The 20,671-nt window shown below is 45.1% G+C and overlaps 1 protein-coding gene across 15 annotated transcripts in view; it reads left to right on the top strand.

Annotated features, from left to right (window-relative positions):
- Positions 1–20,671, top strand: part of ENOX2 (ecto-NOX disulfide-thiol exchanger 2) — a 203,984-nt gene that overhangs the window by 171,435 nt on the left and 11,878 nt on the right. For 13 of the 15 annotated variants that reach the window (XR_003095403.1, XM_025210807.1, XM_006029344.3 and 10 more), the window contains 3 exons: positions 4,664–4,845; positions 6,291–6,398; positions 10,794–10,850. Coding sequence is in view for 12 of the 15 variants with exons in the window: in XM_025210807.1 (XP_025066592.1) it covers positions 4,664–4,845; positions 6,291–6,398; positions 10,794–10,850 (347 nt within the window). In the remaining 3 variants the exon portion in view is untranslated. Of the gene's footprint in view, positions 1–4,663; positions 4,846–6,290; positions 6,399–10,331; positions 10,415–10,793; positions 10,851–20,671 lie in introns of all 15 variants that reach the window. The other 2 variants (XR_003095405.1, XR_003095404.1) reach the window with 1 other exon arrangement.

A 20,671-nucleotide genomic window follows, 5' to 3' on the forward strand; every position in this document is an offset into this window, starting at 1 on the left:
TGCAGGGGGTCGGACTCGATGATCTGTTGAGGTCCCTTCCGACCCTAACATCTATGAATCTATATGACCCTGCTCCTCGCTGCTGATTGGTGGAGAGTGGTGGGGTTTAATGACGGGCAGCCCTCTAAGTCAATGACGGGGAGAGGGGGGTGAAATACAAGCCATAGTGGCTTCCATACAGAACTGCGACTGAAATCACCCTGACAGACCATCTGGCTGTTTTCCGTACTGTTACATACATCAGGATACTACTTTATGAGGTAAAACCATCTCATGTAGACTTAATGGAGCTTACCAAACAGTCTTCCTTCTTGAAGCTTTCCACTCATAATTAAAGGAATTTTGCATTTTTTCTTCCCTTGCTTTGTGTTCAGTTTGTTCCCACTTGATTGCAGTGTTCAGCCTTAGAATTTGGGCTCCTTGTGAATGAAGTGGCAACGGTTTCAAAAGGGAGTGGGGGTTGCTGTTTGAGTAAAATCTGGTGTTCACCATTTATAATTTCCTTCTAATTGAAAGTCCAGTTGTGGATTTATATATATAAAAAAAAAGCATTCACAACTATCCTTTTCCCCAGACTGACAAATTTTATTCAGTAATCTCCATATGTTTGGCTTTGGTGTGTTTCACCTTTGCACAGATCTTTGCAGCCAAATCCCTGCCACAGGAGACTGATGCACACATGTAGAAAATTTAAATAAAATATTTCCCAAAATACAGAAAATACTACTTGAGAATAGTATAGCTGGAAAGTCAAGTACTGCAGTTAGGAAATTCCAGAATGAAGGTTATCTACGGAACCTTATTTCATCTTGTGTGTGTGTGTGTGTGTTTTTTGTTATGATGTAGTCTTAATGAACATTTAATATCTTGTTCTCTCCTTCTTGTTCAGTGTATGTCCACTGCCTTATTTACTGCACATGATCCAGCCCCCTTTTGAAGACCAAATTATTCATTTTCTCATGGGCTTTCCTATGGCCTTCTGAATTACAGGCGTGGTGACACCTGGTAGCCACAACATGTCACTGCCCTTCTGCTAAGTTACTTATAAGCAGCTGTAATAGGGGGTTTTATTTGAATGCATAGCAGGGAAAACATTCCCATGTGAAATGTTGCTAGTAAGCAGCTGTGGCTCTTACTAGTGCCTCAAGTCAGTTTCCCAGGAAATAAGGAACACATAGTGGCCTGTGAAAAGTCTGGTTTAAGCGATTTAGCCAGCCAGCATCATGTAGGTTAATTCTGTTGAAAGCTGCTTAATCACAAAGACCATCTGTTTTTTTCCTTTAATCCCCTGCCTCAGTCACAGCACTCCTCACAACTTCTGCAGTAAATGAGGCAGGAATCCTGTAGGCAACAGCTTCCATCACTCCTGATTTATTTCTAGAGGAGGCCCATCCTTTGTTCTGAATCAGCCTGGCGTCTTGTGGGAACAAACAGAATATGATCATAATGCATACTTAGTACAGGAGGGGTAAATTCAAGTTTTATAGACAACAATATTTTTGGAATTTCATGAACTTTTAATGTGAGAGGCAAGGATTTTGTGGGTGATATCTTTTATTGGACCAACTGTATAGCTGGGAGGGATTAGACAAGTTTTCTGATACCAAGTACCCTTCCTGAGGTCAGAGAAAAAACCAGACACAGCAGAACCTAAATAGCAGGTAGAACAATATTCCTTGCAACTATATATTTGGTTCAATAAAAGATATCACCAACAAAAATACTTACCTCATATTTTTCCTGGACCATCATAACTACAACGTCACCCCTAAACTTTTAAGTCTTTGACTTTGCAATCCCAGCTACACTTTTCCAATATAGTTGGTTTGGTGCACGATTTCCTAGGTTTTAAAAAATAAATTGAAGAAAAGACAGTCCATCAATGAGTATCATACTGATACCCACAAAGATCATCATTAAACAAATTACTGGTCTCAGTAAAGGGACACCTAGACTAAATTTAGTGGCTTGTTCCATGTAGGTCAGTGATTCCTTTTGGCCTTAAATTTAATGAATCGGCAGGGTGAAAAATTTATCTCTGGTGCACAGGCCTTTGGTCCTTCAGCTGGCTGAATAATTGATGGCAGTAGTAGGTTATGATCCTCTATGTCGACCAGCACTAAAGAGGGATGAGACTGCCAGTTGACTTCAGAGAAGTTTGCTGACAGCAGAGGAATGGTGAGACTGGAACATTGGGTGCAATTCCAGGGTCTGGAAGGAAGTGTTCTGTCATGACTGCAGACTCTTCTGCCTGCTGCCTCCAAGCCTAGCCTACCCTGCGCTCTCCTATCCAATCTGTCCCCGTCCCCCTCCTGTCTCTTCCCCATCTCTCTCTCTTCTTTGGCTTCAGTCATGTAGCTATGCAGCTATGTTTCTGATCCTCACTGGCTACCAATCTTAATCTCCCTCCCTGGGATTATCATCTAATTTTAAGGTCACCTTCCCTGACTTTTTGTCCCCAGGCTCCTTTCCAACCAGTCCCAATCTCCTTACCATTGCAGTGTCCAGTAGGGCTGTGTGAAACAGCTGTGTTTTATTTTGGTTTTGGTTTTGGCATTTCAGAGGGACAGTGATTCGTTTCAGTCTTTCGGATCACTATTCCATTTTGATTTGGCAGATTTAGATCTGTTTTAGAGTTTTGATAGTGTTTCGGCCATAGATTATAATGGGGAATCACTAAAATGCCTATAATGTTGTCATTTCTTGCCTGATTCAGATGAAAATTGCAGGAATGGTAGCCCCTTCTGAGGGCATGAAACCTGCCACATTTCAAGGAGATAGGTGCAGGAGTTTTTGTGAAGCTGCACCTCAAACAGTTCAAAGCAAAACTTGTATCACTTACTGGCAGTAGCAGCATGCTGTCATCCCGCATGCAGATCCAGGGCCCACACCCCCCAGGAGGGCTTTGGGGCTGTGCCATACTCCTCCCTGTGGGTGCAGACCCCAGATCTACGTATGGGATGACAGTAGGCTGCCATCCCTCCCCAGAGCACTGGGATTGAAAGGGACCTCAGGGATAGATCACAGGCACTGGCCAGCTACAGATGTCCATCAGAGCAGTCCTCTCTCTTCCCCTCTCTTCCTCCTCCCTCTTCTGAGTCTCTGTTTCCCTGCAAGTCTGCCTCTGAACATTTTGCATGGTTTTGTTTCATTTCAGAGATGTTTTGGAGCCTTCCATTTTGCTTTGGATTCAGTGTTTCGGCTGCTGAAATGGGCTGAAACACCTCCAAAATGAAACATCTGCCGAAATTTTGCACAGCCCTATTGTCTAGTCCCAGTTTTCCTTTTTTCTTTTGCTTGCCTCCAAATCTCGTCCCCAGCAGTACTCTGGATTTTGTCCCAATCTGTTTCTTCTTCCTCTTCACACTCCTCTCCTTGTTTCCTATGGCTTCCTTTCCTTGTCCCCTCTACATTTGAATCAGGCAGCTTTTTTCACAGCTGTCAATGAGCAGAAGAAAGGCCATCTTCCTTTCTTAGAAAAGGTAGTTCTGTGGAAGCACAGAACTGTGATTTCGGGGAAATTCATCTCAGGCCAAGGCTGAAGTATCCCCAGTGAAGCCAGAACTTTGGTGAATTCAGCTGCTAAAGTCTAAAAGTGTCTATTCAGCATGTGAACAAAAAAACAAAAAAGCATGCCAGAATTGTTTTCCTAGCTTCATTCTTAGAGAACGCTGAACTATTTTGACTGCCATTTTTAAAGTGCAGCCTGAGGTTGACATTTGGCATAGGAAATCTCAGCTCACACAATTAAAATTGATAAAGCTGAAAACAACTAAGACAGGGTCTTATAATGGGGAAAGGGCTTTTGAACCTTAATAATAGTGGGTACTACAAGCTTAGCCTCTCTATTTATCATGCTTGGGAACTGCAATTGAGAACAAGCACTGAGCAAACAGACAGTAGGAATATAGGAGAAGAAGTCTTGAAGGAACCTCCTGAGCAATTGCGTTCAGACCCCTACTATTGAAGGGAACCTTGTCACATAATCTCTTCCATAGATATGTCAGGTCTGCCTTAAAACCATTTATTTTTTTTGCGTCCACTACACTTCTTGGTAGGGTGGCTTGGAACCTCACTGTTTTGATGGTTACAAACTTTCTTTAATTTCCAGCCTAAATTCACTAATAGCTCGTTTGAGCCCATACTGATTATCTCTTAAGTAGCTGATGGGAGATGGTCCTTGCCCTCATGTATCCATGGCCAGCCTGTAGCATGGGGGCCTCAAGTGACATAGGCAGCCTCTTTGTGTGGCCCATGGTAGACTGGGGAGGGAACAGGCAGCACAGCAGCAGATAGAGCAGGGAGTAAAAAGCAGAACAGCAGATCAGGCAGGGAGCAGAAAGCAGAGCAACAGATTGGGTTAGGGAAAGGGATCAGAATGGTACTCAAGGTGGGTGTGGGGCTAATTCATAGGGCTAATTCATGGCATGCCTACCAAAAAGGTTGGTTCCCTCTGCCCTAACAAATTTGCAGTCTAACTAGATACCACTGACATGTGGGAGAAATAAATCTTACCATCTCCAGAAGGCTCAGAAAGATTAAATGACCAGCCCAGTATTGTATACTAGGGCAGAGTCACAAGCTGAATCCAGTATTTTCACCACAAGACCAGCTTTCCTTGCTATTTCTGTAACTTTTGTACCTTCTCTCCATAATTCTCTAGCACTGATCTCACAGGTAGAAGCTCTGAAGGAAGAAAATGACAGTCTGCGCTGGCAACTGGATGCCTATAGAAATGAGGTGGAGCTGCTGAAGCAAGAGCAAGGGAAAGTGAGCAGAGAAGAAGATACAACCAAAGAGCAGCAATTAAAACTCCTTCAGCAAGCTTTGCAGGGTGTGCAGCAGGTAGAGCTCTCCTTTCCCAGAAATATGTTCATGCTTCAAATGTAGTCTCCTCAGGTTCTCTCTGTGTCTCTAAAAGAGAAGCAGTTGCATAAACAAAATATATATATTTGCAGCAGCAGCAGTTTTTAGCTATGTATCACCATTTTGACCCTGCCTCTGCCGTGTGGACATGTGTTGTTACCTGCTGGTTGGGGCATGTATGCATATACCTGAGCATAAGCCTAGGAGGAGGCCTTCCTATGTTTTAACCCCAATAACTGAATGGGTAGGGCACTTGTCCAGGATTTTACCAACCTGAGTTCTAGGCCCTCCTTATCCAGAGGAGGTTTGAACCCACGTACCTTTGACTTCTTCGCACAATTTGCTCTCATGATTTTGAAGCCAGTGTCATGATTTTTAGGACTTGAGTCATGACTTATGACACTTAGGATTGCCAGGCAGCTTAAACAAGTCTTTTTGTAATACTGTTCTAACACAAAGCTCATGGGCCTGTACCAGTCAATCTGCTTCACAACAGGAACTTAGCAAACTGTCCAGCTATGCATTAGACCCAGAGCATCTCAAAGATCCCCCACCTTTCAGTGTCTGTGCTAGTCACCTTGATTTTACATGGTAAAAATCACAGAGAGTTAATAGGATCAGTAACTGACTTGCACTTTCAGAAATTCTGGACATTTTAATCACAACTTGTTTTTTTTCCTTCTTACCTCAACCATTCTCCTTCCTGTTTGGAGGGGGAAGCCAGATTCTCAGCTTTCTTTTCTACTTCAGCTCTTAGCCTCCAGAGGGCAGCATTTGCTATAGAAGTAAAGCTCTAAATTGGCTGCAAGAAAAACAGGAGAGCTGGGAGAGAAACAGCCAAAGGGCTCTGGAGATCCTTATTGGGAAGGAGTCTTTTTGCTGGTCTGTAGGATCTAATGGAAAGTCCCTACGTCATATACCCCAAGGATAAGGGATTAGTCAGCGTTTGAAATCTCCCAAGTGATTTGTGTAGGTTAAACTGAGGACAATCCAGGATTAGGATACATACTGGACAGAACTGCTCAGAATATGCTGATGTCCTGTAGAAAGATGAAGCAATCTTATTTTAAACCATTCTTTGGAGAAGCTTTGCCTGTCTTAGTATTACTGTGAGTATAGGGTAATTGTTCCACAATGTAGAAAACTATAGTAAATCTTACACTTATTAAAGCTTGCTCAAATTTCTATTCTGCTGGCTAGAGGAAAACATGCTCTTAAAATGGATAAATAATATAATAATACTTAAGTTTGTCACATGCTGGAGGATTTTATGGGACCATTTAATACTTTTATAGACATAAACTTCTAAAAAGTTCTGAATATGACCCATATGACATAGTCTAAGAATTTGTTCATGCCATGTTTTTTCAAATAAAGATGTATAAAAATGAGGCTGTGGTATAAATGTACCATCTCTTTTCTAGCATCTTCTAAAAGTGCAAGATGAATATAAAAAGAAAGAAACTGAGCTAGAAAAAGTGAAAGAAGACAAACTACAAATGGAAAAATTATTAGAAACCCTCAGGGAACAGGTATGTCTGTACATTATGCCAAAATCCCACCTAGGCACCTACAGAACAATTGGAATTCTGGCTCTCATGCCTACAGGTTTGTTTTGGCTTAGATCCCTTGGACTTTTTAGCTCACAGTAAATGCAGCACAAGGTACAGGTGCAGGAGATGGACAGGCTTGGTATGATGGCAGATGTGGTCCTTGTCTGGAGACCAATACGCTCCTAAAGTTGAGCCCACTTAGCAGTATGAATTTTGCGACTACTTTGGAGCCAGGTACGCACCATGGTAAACACGAGAATTTCTGTTCAAACATTAATCTCTCGTGGTGTTTTATTTTGAAGTTTGTTTATTTAATTTCTTATATGTTATGTATCTCTGCTTTCCGCACGAAAAGTGAATGAAACTCTTAGAGCACATTTTAGAGGATCATCTGCAAAATGCAGACTCATTTATAAAATCTTTTTTGAAACTTGGAGCAGTAAATATGGATACTATTACTTTTGAAAGCAAGCTAAATACCTTTTCCATTCCTAATGGCTCTCCATCAGGGACAGCATGATGTAAACAAGGGGACAAAATTTGCCTACTTAGTCCACAGAATTCCTATTCAAGTCAGGTATCCAGGTTCTAGCCATATTGGTCTAGACGAGAAAGCAATCAGGACTCGTAGTAGAGGTCATATCTTGTATTAGACCAACTAGCTAAGAAGTGCCTGCCCAGAGGAGTGTTCCATCTCTTGACTCCTCTGTGAAATCCTGTGAAATATGAACTTTAATTTCTACTCAGGAGAACTTTTACAATCTTTTCTCCAATGCCTGATGAAGGATGTTTGTGCCTGAAAGCTTGCCATTAAAGTCAGGGTTTCTGTCAGTTGACCAGATACCACCGATATGCTTTGTTCTAAGTATCAAGGAAAAGTGTAATAAAGTATTGCCATTCAGAACTATTGTGCAGGAGAAGGGCTCAGTCTACTTGACCAAGATAGAAGGTACCATGTAATGTATTTAGTACAGCATCCTGAAACTGTGTCCTTCCAAACTGGCTGCTGACTGTGACTTCTGGAAGGGAAATCCCATACCTATGTCCAAAAATCCATACAAAACATATGGGATGAATCTCATTAGTTCAACCTTCTTTTAGGCTTCACAGTAGACTTCAGAGAGCAACTTCTAAAATTCACAGATGGTGGAAGATTCCCTAGAAAGGAAATGATATAGTGTTTCTTGGATATCCTTATATAGAGACATGTTGTAGACTTGATTTAACAGGAAAAAAAATCCTTCCAAGCTTCTGTTTATTCTTTGTTCCCTATCTTTTTCAAATTTCAATGTCACTTGAATCTCAGAAAGAACAGGAAATGTTATTAATGGAGCAGGGTGCTGGGCCATTGCCTGCTCAGCCAGAAGATTTGTATTAGCAGCAAAGGTAACGCAGTTTCCCCCAAACAACAGTGAAGCAAGCTTCCCAGGACTTTTATGTAAATTGTCAGCCTGGCTCTCATGTTTTAGAAATATAATTTTAACTGACATGTTGGGTTTATATGCATGAATATGAAATACATAATGCATACATTTTAAAGAGGGAAAGAAGGGTTCTACATTATCCATAGTAAAACTTTGATTTGTAGTTAAAGTTATATTCAGATCTGTTACCTCTAAAGACTGTGATAGATTTTATGTTTATGACAATGTTGTTCCAATATATTTGTGCTTATTTCATGTGCAGTGCAGGGAAACACATATTTCTTTAGAATGACAGCTTTTGCTGTGGCAGATTTTATTCAGTTTGGTTAGTAAATTTTTTGCCAGTTTTTCTGGTGATGGCTTAAATACATGTAGCATTTCTGTTCATAGGTTTTTGTGACTACATAGGCTCGATAAAGTGGAGATGTTAGAGAAACATGTAGTGTTTCTTATATTATTTTACCTTTATTTTGACATACATGTCAAATAAACAATTCTGCAATGTGTCACCTAAATTAAAGACACAGGAAAGATGCTGCATTCTGTGATCATTGTTTTAGGAATCTGTAAAACTGTGAAATGGTTGGAAGGCCAGGAGCGTAGAAGTTTCTTAGTTTAGAGATGTACAACTTGTGAATATGGGAGGGTCTGTTCAGTGATTACCTAAATATGACACCAGTGGAAAATTCATATAATTTCTGCTGAAATATGAAAATAGTAGGCTCGGATGTACAAAAGGGCATAAAGCTTTGCATGTCCAAATCCCACTGAAATTCAGGGAGAGTTATACTCTGAATTCCTACAGAAAATCTGGCTCAGAGCTGATAATTTTGTATTGTTCTATCTATCTTCCATGTAAATCCCTGGATTAAAAATGCCATGCTAGCCCATTAGATCAAAGTAGAATAGACAGCTCCACAATTTGACAAGTGATGAGCTTTTGTAATGCATTGGTTTAAATTAGGGGTGTAGGTTGTAGCCATGTTGGTCTAAGGACATAGGCAGACAAGGTTCTTTGGGTAACTCTGATATCTTTTATTAGACCAAATCAAATAGTTGGAAAAATTCTTAGCAAGCTTTTGGGCACAGACACCTTTTGTCAGGCTGAGGAAGCATCTGCAGATGGTCTCTGCTTTTCCTGAGTGGAGTGGTAAAGCACCCAGAGGCCAGTAGTATGCAAGACAGCCAGTCAGTTAAAATGTAAATTCAGGTGGTCTGTAGGTGAGAGACAGGTGGGGAATGAAAGTGGCTGTAGTTAAAGGATGAGAGACAGGAAGGTGGGAGGGAAGGGCTTGAGACTAGTTGGTAAAAAGTGAGGAGTCAAATATTAGGCAGGTTATTCTTGCATAGGTACTGGCCTCTGGCTCCTTTACAGCTGAGTGATAGCTACACATCCATGAGGAGATATCTGACAGCTGTGTTATTCATTTGGAAGTGACAAGACAGGCCCCGGGTAGACTGGTGAGTTATCAGCATGATTGCCGAAACCATGTTCGCAGGCAAGATCTCCTGTTAAGAGAGTTTAGATGGAGAAAGGGAAATGGCCAAGTACAGAGCCCTGAGAGAGCAAAGGGGGTGCAGCTTCTGGTTGTCACATTAGAGAACCATGAGGAGGTGAAATCATGAATACCCGAAGAGGACAGGATTTTAAGAGCTTGGGTGGTAATGTCAAATGGAAACAAGAAATCAAGGGGTGGAAGGAGAGGAAAGAGAAGGCAAAAGTTGTGGTGGCTTTCTCTCAGAGGCCAAGGAGGGTCTTTTCTGTCCTATTTTACTAGAATCCTAGGACTCCACAAAACAAAGAGTTAGTACCATGTCCGTGATTTCCTGTCATAGCAGAGTAGTTAAGATGTTTCATTTTAGTCCCAAAGATGTGAGTTCAAATCGTGTTCCAACTTTGTGCTAAAAGATTTCCCTCCCTTCTCTACACACACTCAGCTGTAAATGGGTCCCTGAAAAGTCAAAAGTGGCTATATGGGATTTTAGGTACATCACCCCCTTTTGTGCCATTAGCAGTAGAAACTGGCATGCCTTAGCCATGCGTATGGGCCTGTAGACTTGGGAGCATCTTTGACTTTGACCATTCTCCTCTGCCAAGCGAAAAGGTTTTCTTTCTGTGACATTCTACACTAAGTCCCTTAAAGAGTTGGAATGCCATCTGCTGTGGGGTGGCCAGCAGAGTTCAAAGGTACCCAGAAAGTCCCCATCTGCATCAGTACTGCTTTTGTAAGTGCCATGACGAATGTCCTCGCATCCACTACTCAGTTAATGAGTTAGATTCAAAGACTTCAGTCTGGGTTTTGGGACTTTGCTTTACACAGGACTCCAAACCCCTGAGGCTTTCAGCCTCATTTCTGCAACTTGGACTGTAAGTGCCGAAGTATCTGAGATTGTTCATACTGTCACAAATTCTACTATGGTTTAAGAATGTTCTCTATCTATTGACTGCACTTCCTAGTCACATCTGTTTGTCCATTTTGGGTCCAAGGAAAACTACAGGTCTTGGAAATGCTAGCTGTTCATGGGTGTTACAACCAGACTGTTTGGACCCCCCGTGGAAATTGTTTATTGGTAAATAGATTTGACAGTCTGTTGGCTTTGTAAAATGCACTCTGCTGTCCATGTCCCCTATAACTTTGTTCCCCCAGTTTTTTGTACCTTTGCTAGAGATGTTTCATAAGAACACTGTTCTCTGAAGTCAGGAGAGCCAGTTGCCAGTTAATAGATGATGCTGCATACCTAGTCCATACTAGCTCGCATGACAACCCCAGCCCTAACCTCACATGTTGGCCAGTGCCAATTAAAGGAAAGGTCACATTCCAAGTAGTTGCCTTTCTGGTTATTAAAAGTATTTGAATCCCAGTTAGAATTCAAGAACTTAATTTGCAGAGATCAAAGAGAATACAGTGCCAAGTATTGTAACCTTTTCCTTTTCTTTAACTGTATATAGCAAGAGATGGCAAATGAAGAAGACAAGGAGAGAAACACGGCTGATAATCAAGGAACTGTAAGTCAAAATATTTCTTTCTCTAATTTTCAGATCACAGTGCTGGGGGAAGTTGCAACCAACTGTTCTACTGTCTGGAGCTTCATTTATTATTGAGTATATTAGCCTGACACATCTAGGCTAGCAAACAAAAGGTCATTGCATTAAACATCAGAAAAACCTCAGGTTGGAAGGAAAGTAAATGTCTTCAGCTTTGTGGTGCAAGAAACTGGTTGCCCTGCATGAGATGATGTACCCTCAGACCCTTGGCACAATGGGATCTGAACTGCAATCTCAATAATTACGCCTCCTACCATGCTACATGTGCATGTCAGGAGGCATGATTGTGGGATCAGGGATTAGTTCATTATAGTGCCATATTGCTGGTGCAAAGCCTGAGATCATGATCCTGGGCTTCCCCTACACCAGCAACCTGGGTGCCCAGCACCTGACGGGCTCCCAGTCGTGGGAGTGCATGGGAACCAAGAGCTCCCATGCCTTCCCACTGCTGGAAGGCCCAATAAGCTGAGCTCACATGCTCTCCTTTGGCTGAGAGTGCCGGTTGTCTAAATGAGGCTCCCAGCTGTGAGAGTGCATGGAGCCCTTGGGTCCAGTGACCTACCATGGCTGGGACCCCTGATCAGCTGACTGGGCTTCCAGCCATAGAAGTACATCCAAGCCCTTGTGACTGGCCACATGTTCAATTTACAGTGTGATGGAAACCAGCCACAAAGTTACTACACTTCTTTTGTGTAATAACTTTGTGGTTTATTCCCTGCTTTATCACACCAGAAATCGAATGATTGTATATATAAGACATGAGCAACTGGATAATCATGTCTTAAATGTAACCTCTGCCAGAGGCCTCACACTCAGAGGATTATTTTTCATGCTAGTACCCCCAAAACATATGTTGCTTGATATCCACTGGTTCCTCAAGAGAAAGACGACATGGGCACTGATGTGTTTCCTTTTATTGAGTATCTAATATGTGAACTTTAGACATATTGAGATTTCCGTGTCAATGAGAAGCCAACTTCTTTAATTGCAGACAGGTGGAGATTTCTGCAGATTGTTCTGAAAGGCAAATTTGTGGCCTGGCTAATGCAGAGGATAAGATAATCCTTTTGCATTTCTTGTCCATAACATCACACAAAGGAAGCTGGCCCTGTGAGTGGGAGGGGACTGGAGTGGAAATACTTAAGGACTGAATTCTCAGTTCTCAACCAAGGCTTCTACTTCTTATCAGATTCACAAATTAGTGATGCTATCATGGAAGCCTCATTCTGGTATTTTTAGTAGCCATCTGAAACTTAATCATGAAAAAAATCAAGTTGATTTTAATGATTCACAATTTACAATTTCTTAGCAACAGTATTATGTCTCAGAAAAAGGACAGAAATTCTACTTCTCTCATGCAATTTTTACTCTATTAATTTTTCTATTTTAAAGCAAACTTTTTTCAAATAGGAAAAGCACAAACTATGCCAGGTAGCTAGTCCAGGCTGGATACCTTATGGGTCAGAGCTTACTCAGTGGAGTGATTCCTCCCACAAGACGAATAGAACAGTTTTTAACAATGGAAAGATTTGTGTTTTCAGATTTTCACGCTCAATAATGGCTAAAGGCTTTATTAATTAAAAAAAATCATCTTCACAGAGAGACTTAGCAGGGAAAGCTACAGCCTAAAGTGTAAGGTTTTGAAAGATTATGGACCACTATAAAAATGAATGTATAGGGAGACCAGTAGGGTGTTGGACTACAACAGCTGCTTAAAACTTGAGCTATTAAGGTTGTTCCTTTGCTCTCTGATTTCCTGCCTCTATAAACACAACAATCTGTCTCCATCTCTGCATTAAATAAATTCCTGAAGAAAAAAAGACAACTGCAGAAGATGTGTTTTCCAAAACATTTACAAAACTGAAACGCAACCATTAAAAAGAGCATTTCAGGGTGGGTGGAGGGGCTCTCTGACTTCATGCATCAACACAGCAGCCAGAACAGACAAGAATGCTGGGGCTGAAAAAAAAGTTAAGTGATCATCAATGCAGACATTGGAAATTTGATGTTTTTAATTTGAGACCCTAAGAACTGTTCTGACACCCATATGCTTTCAGTGAAGAACAAAGTTAGAAATATGTTACTGACCTGGAAGCTTGAACCACGGTCCTAGAAATGAACCACTGTGCTAGAAACTGGCCTAGGAAAAACAAGCGAGAGAGTTAGAACTGCTTCTGCCTTTGTGACCCTGGTGAAGCTGAGAGGGAGGCAGAGATGGAGCTTAATTTAGATAATATAGAAAAAGCAGCAAGGAGAAACAAAATTAGAATTAATGGCTTGCCAAAAACACTGAAGAAGGAAACTCAGTCTGGTTCATAAAAGCTTTACTGGCAGAACTGTGAAATCTGAGCCTTCTGGAAAAGGTGAAAGGAGCCCCACAAGCACTTTTCCCTGCATATAAGCCTCATATCAGACCTGTAAATCTGATCTTGATGCTTCATCTTTGTCAGCAGAAAGCTTTAATTATGAAACAAAGCTTGGGAGTATCAAGAACTTGTCCTTAAATGCCACAAGCTACAGTTGTTTTAGACTTTTCTGTCCCACCTTTAAAAAAGAGGACCTGGGGATATCACAGCAGTATTTGAGGGGGAGGCAAGGGGTTGTGGGGGGAATTTACTGCAGGTGACCATTTGTTCTGAAGATCTTATTCTGCTTCTATAATTAGATTTATAGAGTGAGAAAAATTAAATAAAAGATAAAACCACTCTAACGACTTGGAATAGTGTCCGTTTGCTCCCTTTCAGAGTCTAAAACCCTGCTTGTCCAGGATATGGCAGGCCTATGCTGCTGTTAATTTTTCTGGAAGCACCAAACTCCAATTAGCTCAGATGGAGTCCTCTTTCCTCCCACGACTTGATGTTATCATATAATATCTTGGGAGCTGAAGGAAATGGAGCAAAGGTAATTCCAGTAGCTGTAGCCTAATCTTATGGGGCTCCAACCTCCCATTTACTGCACCCTAACCACATCAGGCAAGCATGTTTGGTGTCCCCACCTCTCTTCAATTTTTGGTGAGCTTAACCACCCTGATATCTCATGGGAAGAGTATTCAGCCAAATCTGATCAATCGCAAAGCTTCCTCACTTGCACTGACAAGCTCTATTTGACTCATAAAGTCTATGGGCTGATAAGAGGTAAGGTGATGCTGGATCTGGTTCTGGCCAAAGGGGATGATGATCTAGTCAGCGACCTGAGAATCGAAAGGAAGCTTGGTGACAGTGATCAAGAGTTGATCACTTTCTCTGTCCATCACAAAGCTGGCAAATCAGTCAGCAATGCAGAAACCCTCGAGTTTAGGAAAGCTGACTTTCACAAGCTCAGGAGGTTGGTTGTTGAGACCCTAAGAGACCATGATCTGACAGGGAGGGGAGTCCACGATGAGTGGTCACTCCTTAAGGATGTGATCCTAAAAGCACAAGGGAAGTCCATTCCAGCCCATAGGAAAGGTAGCAAAAGGGCTGGGAGACCTTTAGCTCAATAGGGAACTCATGGGCTTCCTGAATCTGAAAAGGGAAGCTTATAAGGGATGGAAGTTGGGAACTACCACTAAGGAGGATTAGGCAGCACTGGCCTGCACCTGTAGGGAGTGGACCAGAAATGCTAAGGCTGAAACTGAACTCAAACTGGCTACAGGAATCAAAGACAGTAAAAAGTCCTTCATCAGACACATGGGAAGCCAGAAAACAGAACAGGCAACATCAGGCTCTTGCTGAACCAAATGGGACAGCTGACAACCAACAGCCAGGAAAAAGCTAATCTCAGTGATTACTTTGCATCAGTTTTCCACAAGCCCAAGTTGATCACAATGCCTGACAGGATGCAGGACTACCAGGGCAAGGGTGATTATATGCCTATAATTGGTGAAGATCTTGTGAAGAAACAGCTTGAGAGCCTGGACATCCACAAGTCAGCTGGCCCAGATGGGGAATACACCCAAGAGTGCTAAAAGAGTTGGCTGACATCATAGCATGACCAGTGGCGAGGATATTTGAAAACTCGTGGCACTTGGGAGAGGTTCCTGAAGATTGGAAGAGGGCCAATGTGGTGCCTATCTTCAAGAAAGGAAGATCCAGGGAACTACAGGCCAGTCAGTTTGCCCTCAATCCCTGTTAAGAACTTGGAAAAAATCATCAAAGAAACCATCAACAACAGGTTAATGGAAGGCACCATTCTGAGAGATAGCCAACATGGCTTTGTTGCGGGTAGGTCTTGCCTGACCAACCTCATTTCCTTGTATGACCAGGTGATGCATCACTTGGACAAAGAAGAGGTTTATGTTATATATGTGGATTTCAAAAAAGTCTTTGACTTGGTCTCCCATGATGTTCTCATGGTCAAATTGGGGAACTGTGGCCTCAACAACCTTACTATCCAAGGGCTGGGGAAATGGTTCTGGGGTCGGACCCAGAGAGTGATAATCAGTGGAATCAAGTCAACATGGTGCGTGGTGACCAGTGGCATCCCCCAGGGCTTAGTACTCAGACCAGTACTCTTTAATATATTCATAAATGATCTGGATTCAGGGCTCAGAAGTAGACTGCCTAAGTTTGCAGATGACACCAAATTATGGGGATGTGCGTTCACGTTAGGGGATAGGCTGGCAATTCAGGCTGAGCTGGACAGGCTTGCAAGGTGGGTGGATCAACACCTGATAATATTCAAAACAGAGAAATGTAAGGTGCTCTGACTTGGGAGAAAAAACTCACATTACACTTATAGGCTTGCCAGTGCTACACTCGCTAGCATCATGACCAAAAGAGACTTGAGAGTTATGACTGACCACAAGATGAACATGAGCCACAAATGTGATGCCACAGCTGACAAAGCAAATAAAACTCTGACTTGCATCTATTGACGCATCTCAAACAAGATCCAAGAAGTCATCCTCCCGCTTTACTCGGCCGTGGAGAGGCTACAATTGGAGTACTGCATCCAATTCTGGGCTCCATACTTTAGAAAGGATGTGAAGAAGCTTGAGAAAGTCCAGAGGAGAGCTACATGCATGATTACAGGTCAAGAGAGCAGGCCTTATGAGGAGAGGCTGAGAGGCATGGGACTTATCCTGGAGAAGCGAAGGCTCAAGGGTGACTTGATGTCAGGTTTTAAGTATATAAGAGGTGTGCATCAGGAACTGGGAGAATGTCTGTTCACCAGGGCACCTCAAGGGAAGACAAGGTCTAGCAGTCACAAACTGCTGGAAGACTGTTTTAAACTGGACATAAGGAAAAACTTCTTTACCATCATAGGTATCTACTCTGGGCCGATCTAAACGTGGCCCGCACACCTGTTCCTGGGGCAACCGCCCGCCTTCTCGCCCGCCATGCCTTGTTGTTAATTGGTTAATTGATGTTAATTAGCAGGAGACTGCCCTTTTACTGCCCCAATGCCAGGGGGCGCTATCTGCGGCTCCGTTTCCTCCCCTATACCTCAGCCCCACCTTGCCGATGGAATTGAAGTTGCTTGGTCTGGGCCTTGTTATAATCTGGCCCCCTTTTCCTCTCTGGGCCCTGCGCGGCCCTGTCTTGCTCTGTCCCCTCTCCTGGGGCTTCTCAGAGGGCAGCCCCCCTCTCATGGGGCTTCTCAGAAGGCTGCCCCCCTTTCTGGGGCTGGGGTCAGTGCAGCCCAAATGCTGCGCTGGCACTGGGGTCCCCACACTGCTGTGGGTCCCCTATGAGGCTTCCTCCAACTCCTAATAGCCTCACCCAAACCACTGGTAACGAACAGCAAACAAAATGCAAGCCCCTCGGCTATAACTTAAACGGAAGCCGCCTGGCTATAACAACATTCCAGCCTACCGGGGAATACTCCATCCCTCAGCCGCGTCAGACGCTGCTCCGTCAGTCAGGCTTCCCCTCTCTTCCCTGAGGGAGCTCCTTCCCCCTTGGCTGCTGGCAAGGAACTCCCAGCCTAGCCTAAGCCCTTGGACTTAATATGGAAGCCAGGCCCTGCCCTTTCTGGTCAGCTGACCTCCTCTGGTTGCCCTGGCAACCAGCAGCTGGGCTCGTTACTCACTGCTAGGGCTCTTCCTCTAGCAGTTTTCTCCCTTCTTAGGACCAGGGCACCTAAGTGCTCTGCGACACACCTCCCCCCTCAAGATTCAGACTCACCGAGCCAGTTCTTGATTCTTATCCGTCGCACATTCTGTCTCCGTTCTCTCAGGTCCTGGCTCTTTTTCTTCGACCATCTAGACACCCAGAGGCGGAGGTTTTTAGGCGCCTCCTACCCGCCTTTTACCCAAGACGCACCATGTGGGATTTCATGGGATTTGCCCTGCCGCAGGCAGTCCCCCCACACTAGCCAACCTTGGTAGGTTGTCGCTTAGGCCTGTCTACCTACAGCCTTTAAATAATTGTGAAGGATGGCCCTGGGCCTGGTGTACTTCTCCGACCGAGGTGGTGGGCACAGTACCGTAAGCATTAGGAGTCCGCCTCTCGGCCGTCCCTCTGTCCTTCTTCTCTCACCATTTACAAAGGGTTGACCCTCCTCCTCCTGCCACTTGACTGGTTGGTAGGGATTGGGTCTAGGTCTCTGTGCCCGCCTCTGCTTGATTAGGCGCTCTCATGTGGCCTTAGCCCGTACTATTGATCGCGCCTGTCCTGGGCTTGCAGGTGGACCCCAAAGACTACCCCAGCTGACGTCAGGGGATCCCCTTGACTAGCCTGCCATGATTTTGAATGGCACCTCAGTGGAGCCCTTTGGGGCAGCCTCCAGGGTCATCGCGCCTCCCGGTGGGCATTCGCAGGGCTCTGACCTCCCCTACAGCCCAGCCACTCGCCACCTTGGGTTGCCGGTCTTCGGGCCCCTTAGGTGTTCTTGGCTCTACCTGACCTCTTCCTGCGGCCTGCCAGCTATGTGCCAGTGTCTTCGGGCCGTGCCTTGATGCACGGACTTTGAAGTCCTCCGACCTGGCTCCCCCAATCCAAATTCCTAATGCCCTATACCAACCACCCTGTGACTGGACGTGCAAATCGCACCACCGTGATAGCTGAAGCACTAGGCTACTGGGCCAGGAGGCCACAAAGGGTGCCCCTGGCCTATGGGCCCCGTGGATCCCCTATGCCCAGTTCCACAGCCCTGGTGGCTTGCCCTACTCGGGTATTGAGTCCCAGCCTTTTATCCTAGGGCTGTAGTGGGCTCCGTCCGCCACTTGTTCCATCCCTCCTTGGGTCTTCGGCCACCCTCCGGCGACATCCGATGGGGCCCCGTTGGCCACGCCCCTATTACCTTCTCTCCACGGCTTTACTGCAGGCTCACTCTTTGATTCCAGTGCCGGTTTGCCCCGACGCTGCTTTCTCTGCATCTGTGACCGGTTCCTCCGCTGGTGCCGCTGCCAGTTCTGCTGCGGGTGCTGCTGCTGGAGCCTCTGCTGGCGTTACCGCTGGTCTCTCTCCCAGCTTTGCTGTGAGCCCTGCTGCAGGTGTCACTGCTGGCTTCTCTGCTGGCGTCGCTCCCGGCTTTGCTGCCGCCTCTGTTGTCGGCGTCACTGCTGACTCTCTCAGCTCTGCTGTCGGAACCTCTCCTGGCTCCGCCCCCAACCTCCCACGCTGCCTGACGCAGCAGCTGAGTCCCTCTGGGTGAGGGCTCTCTCCACGAGCCTCCGCTCGTCTGCTGCCTCGCCGTATCCTCGGGGCAGCTTTTTATTTCCGCTGGGCGGCGTCTCCCGCCCAGCTGAATGTAAGCGCGGCTGACCAGCCGTGATGGTTGTTTTGCCGCGCGCATCTCCTCCTGCTCTTCGGGCTCTGCGGAAGGTAAGCGAGGCTTCCCTTTGGCTTGGGGCCCTCCTACAACCCCAGCTCCCCTGGGACAGTCTGTCTTGGACCCGCTGGCCCTAACTGGAAGGTTCTGCGCCTAGGGGAGCCGCTCTGCCTCTTAGCAACAGGGTTAGGGTTCTCTGCTACACCCCCCGCCACTCTTCTCTCTTGGCCATGGTCTTTCTGTTTCTCCTAGCCCCTCTTCTTCCTTGTATTGCCTCGAGAAGAAATCAGCGCTTATGTTTTTGGTTCCAGGGCAATGTTTTACTTCAAAACAATATGGTTGCAGACTAAGGACCCACCTCGTCAGCCTAGCATTGTCTGTCTTCATGCTCTGCAACCAGCGTAGGGGTGTGTGGTCCGTAATCAGCGTGAACTGCCGTCCTAGCAGATAGTAGCAGAGTGTTTCCACTGCCCACTTAATCGCCAAACACTCTCTTTCTATCGTGGCATAATTCCGCTCTGGTGGGTGTAACGTCCTACTTATGTATGCTATAGGGCTCTCTTCTTCCCCCTCTATCTGGATCAACACCGCTCCAACAGCTGCTTTTGATGCATTGGTCTGCACCAGGAAGGGTTTATTAAAGTCTGGGGTATATAGCAGGGGTTGCAAGCACAGTGCTTCCTTCATCGCTCAGAATGCCTTTTCTGCCTCCGGCGTCCATCTCACCTTGGCAGGAGCCCCTGCCTTTGTCATCTCTGTCAATGGTACAACCAGATCTGCAAAGTGGGGTACAAACCTTCTATAATAGTTGGCTAGCCCCACAAAAGCCCTCACTTGTTTTTTAGATTGGGGAGCTTGGTACCTCTGCAAAGCCTCCACCTTGCTTAATAATGGTCTCACTTTTCCACTTCCTACTAGGAACCCCAGGTATTGAATTTCTTCTTTCCCCATGGTACAGGCGTTCTTTCCCCATGGTACATTTTTTTGGATTGGCTGTAAGCCCTTTCCTTTTCAAGTCTTGCACCAGTGCCCTTAGCGCTTTGAGGTGTTTGGCCCATTCTTCAGTACATATAATAATATAATCTATATATGCCATAGCATAACCCATATGGGGGGGCCAAAACTCTGTCCATTAGAGTCTGTCTGTGTAGTCGCTGGGGAGTTCGTCTCCAACTCTCCCAGATCACCTGGCCTGGAGGAGTTTTTATCCAGTGTACCATACCCTGAGCTTCCCCAGGTGTTTCCTGGAACACTTCTCCAAACTCCCTGATTAGTCTGGCAGCCTGTCTCCTCTGTTCCTCTGATAGTTGCAAGGCCAGGTCTACATTACCCGGTCTGCTTTCCTCTGTCAAAGAGGGTCCGAATTCTAGTTCGTCAGGATGAGAGGCCAGATACATACACTCTCGGTCTTCCCACTTCTTCAGCAGATTGACGTGGTATACTTGCTTCTTCTTTTGTTTGTCTGTCTAATACACCTCATAGTCCAAGGGCCCCACTTGGTGTATAACTTCATAGGGTCCCTGCCACCGGGCAAGCAACTTCTCTCTTGGGCAGGTAATACAACCAACACGCGGTCCCCCACTTCAAACTTCCTTTCCCGGGCCCCCAGTTGTAATATCTCACCTGACATTGCTGGGCCTCTGAGATTTCGTACGACCTCACTCCTGTGTGGGCCGGGAGCGGTCTGAGGCCCTTGGGGGCGCGCGGCGGGCTGTGGCCAGCAGCCCTGGCATGCGGGTCGGGGAATGCAGGCCGGCGGACTAGAATTAGGCACGGATGCTTAGCGGTTGATTAAAGATTATTTTACTTACACCGTAGATGGTCGCGGTGCAGGCAGAAAAACTTGCTTGAGTTGCAGTTACAGACAGGAAAGAAGAAAAGCGGACAAGAGTTCCTTCCACGCGAACCTCTAGCCCAATCCGGTTGAAGGCTCTAAACACGTGAGCCCGTCATGTCAGCCGAAGAAAACAACTCGGAGAAGAACTCTGGATACACTTACATGAAGTCTGCTAGGCTCCGTGGAACTTGCGCGCAGGGAAGGGGTTCGTCGAGGGATCATTCGGCGACGGGGAGAGGCCAGAGGTTGA

The sequence above is a fragment of the Alligator sinensis genome, unplaced genomic scaffold (assembly GCF_000455745.1).
Source record: "Alligator sinensis unplaced genomic scaffold, ASM45574v1 scaffold1023_1, whole genome shotgun sequence".
NCBI lineage: Eukaryota > Metazoa > Chordata > Crocodylia > Alligatoridae > Alligator > Alligator sinensis.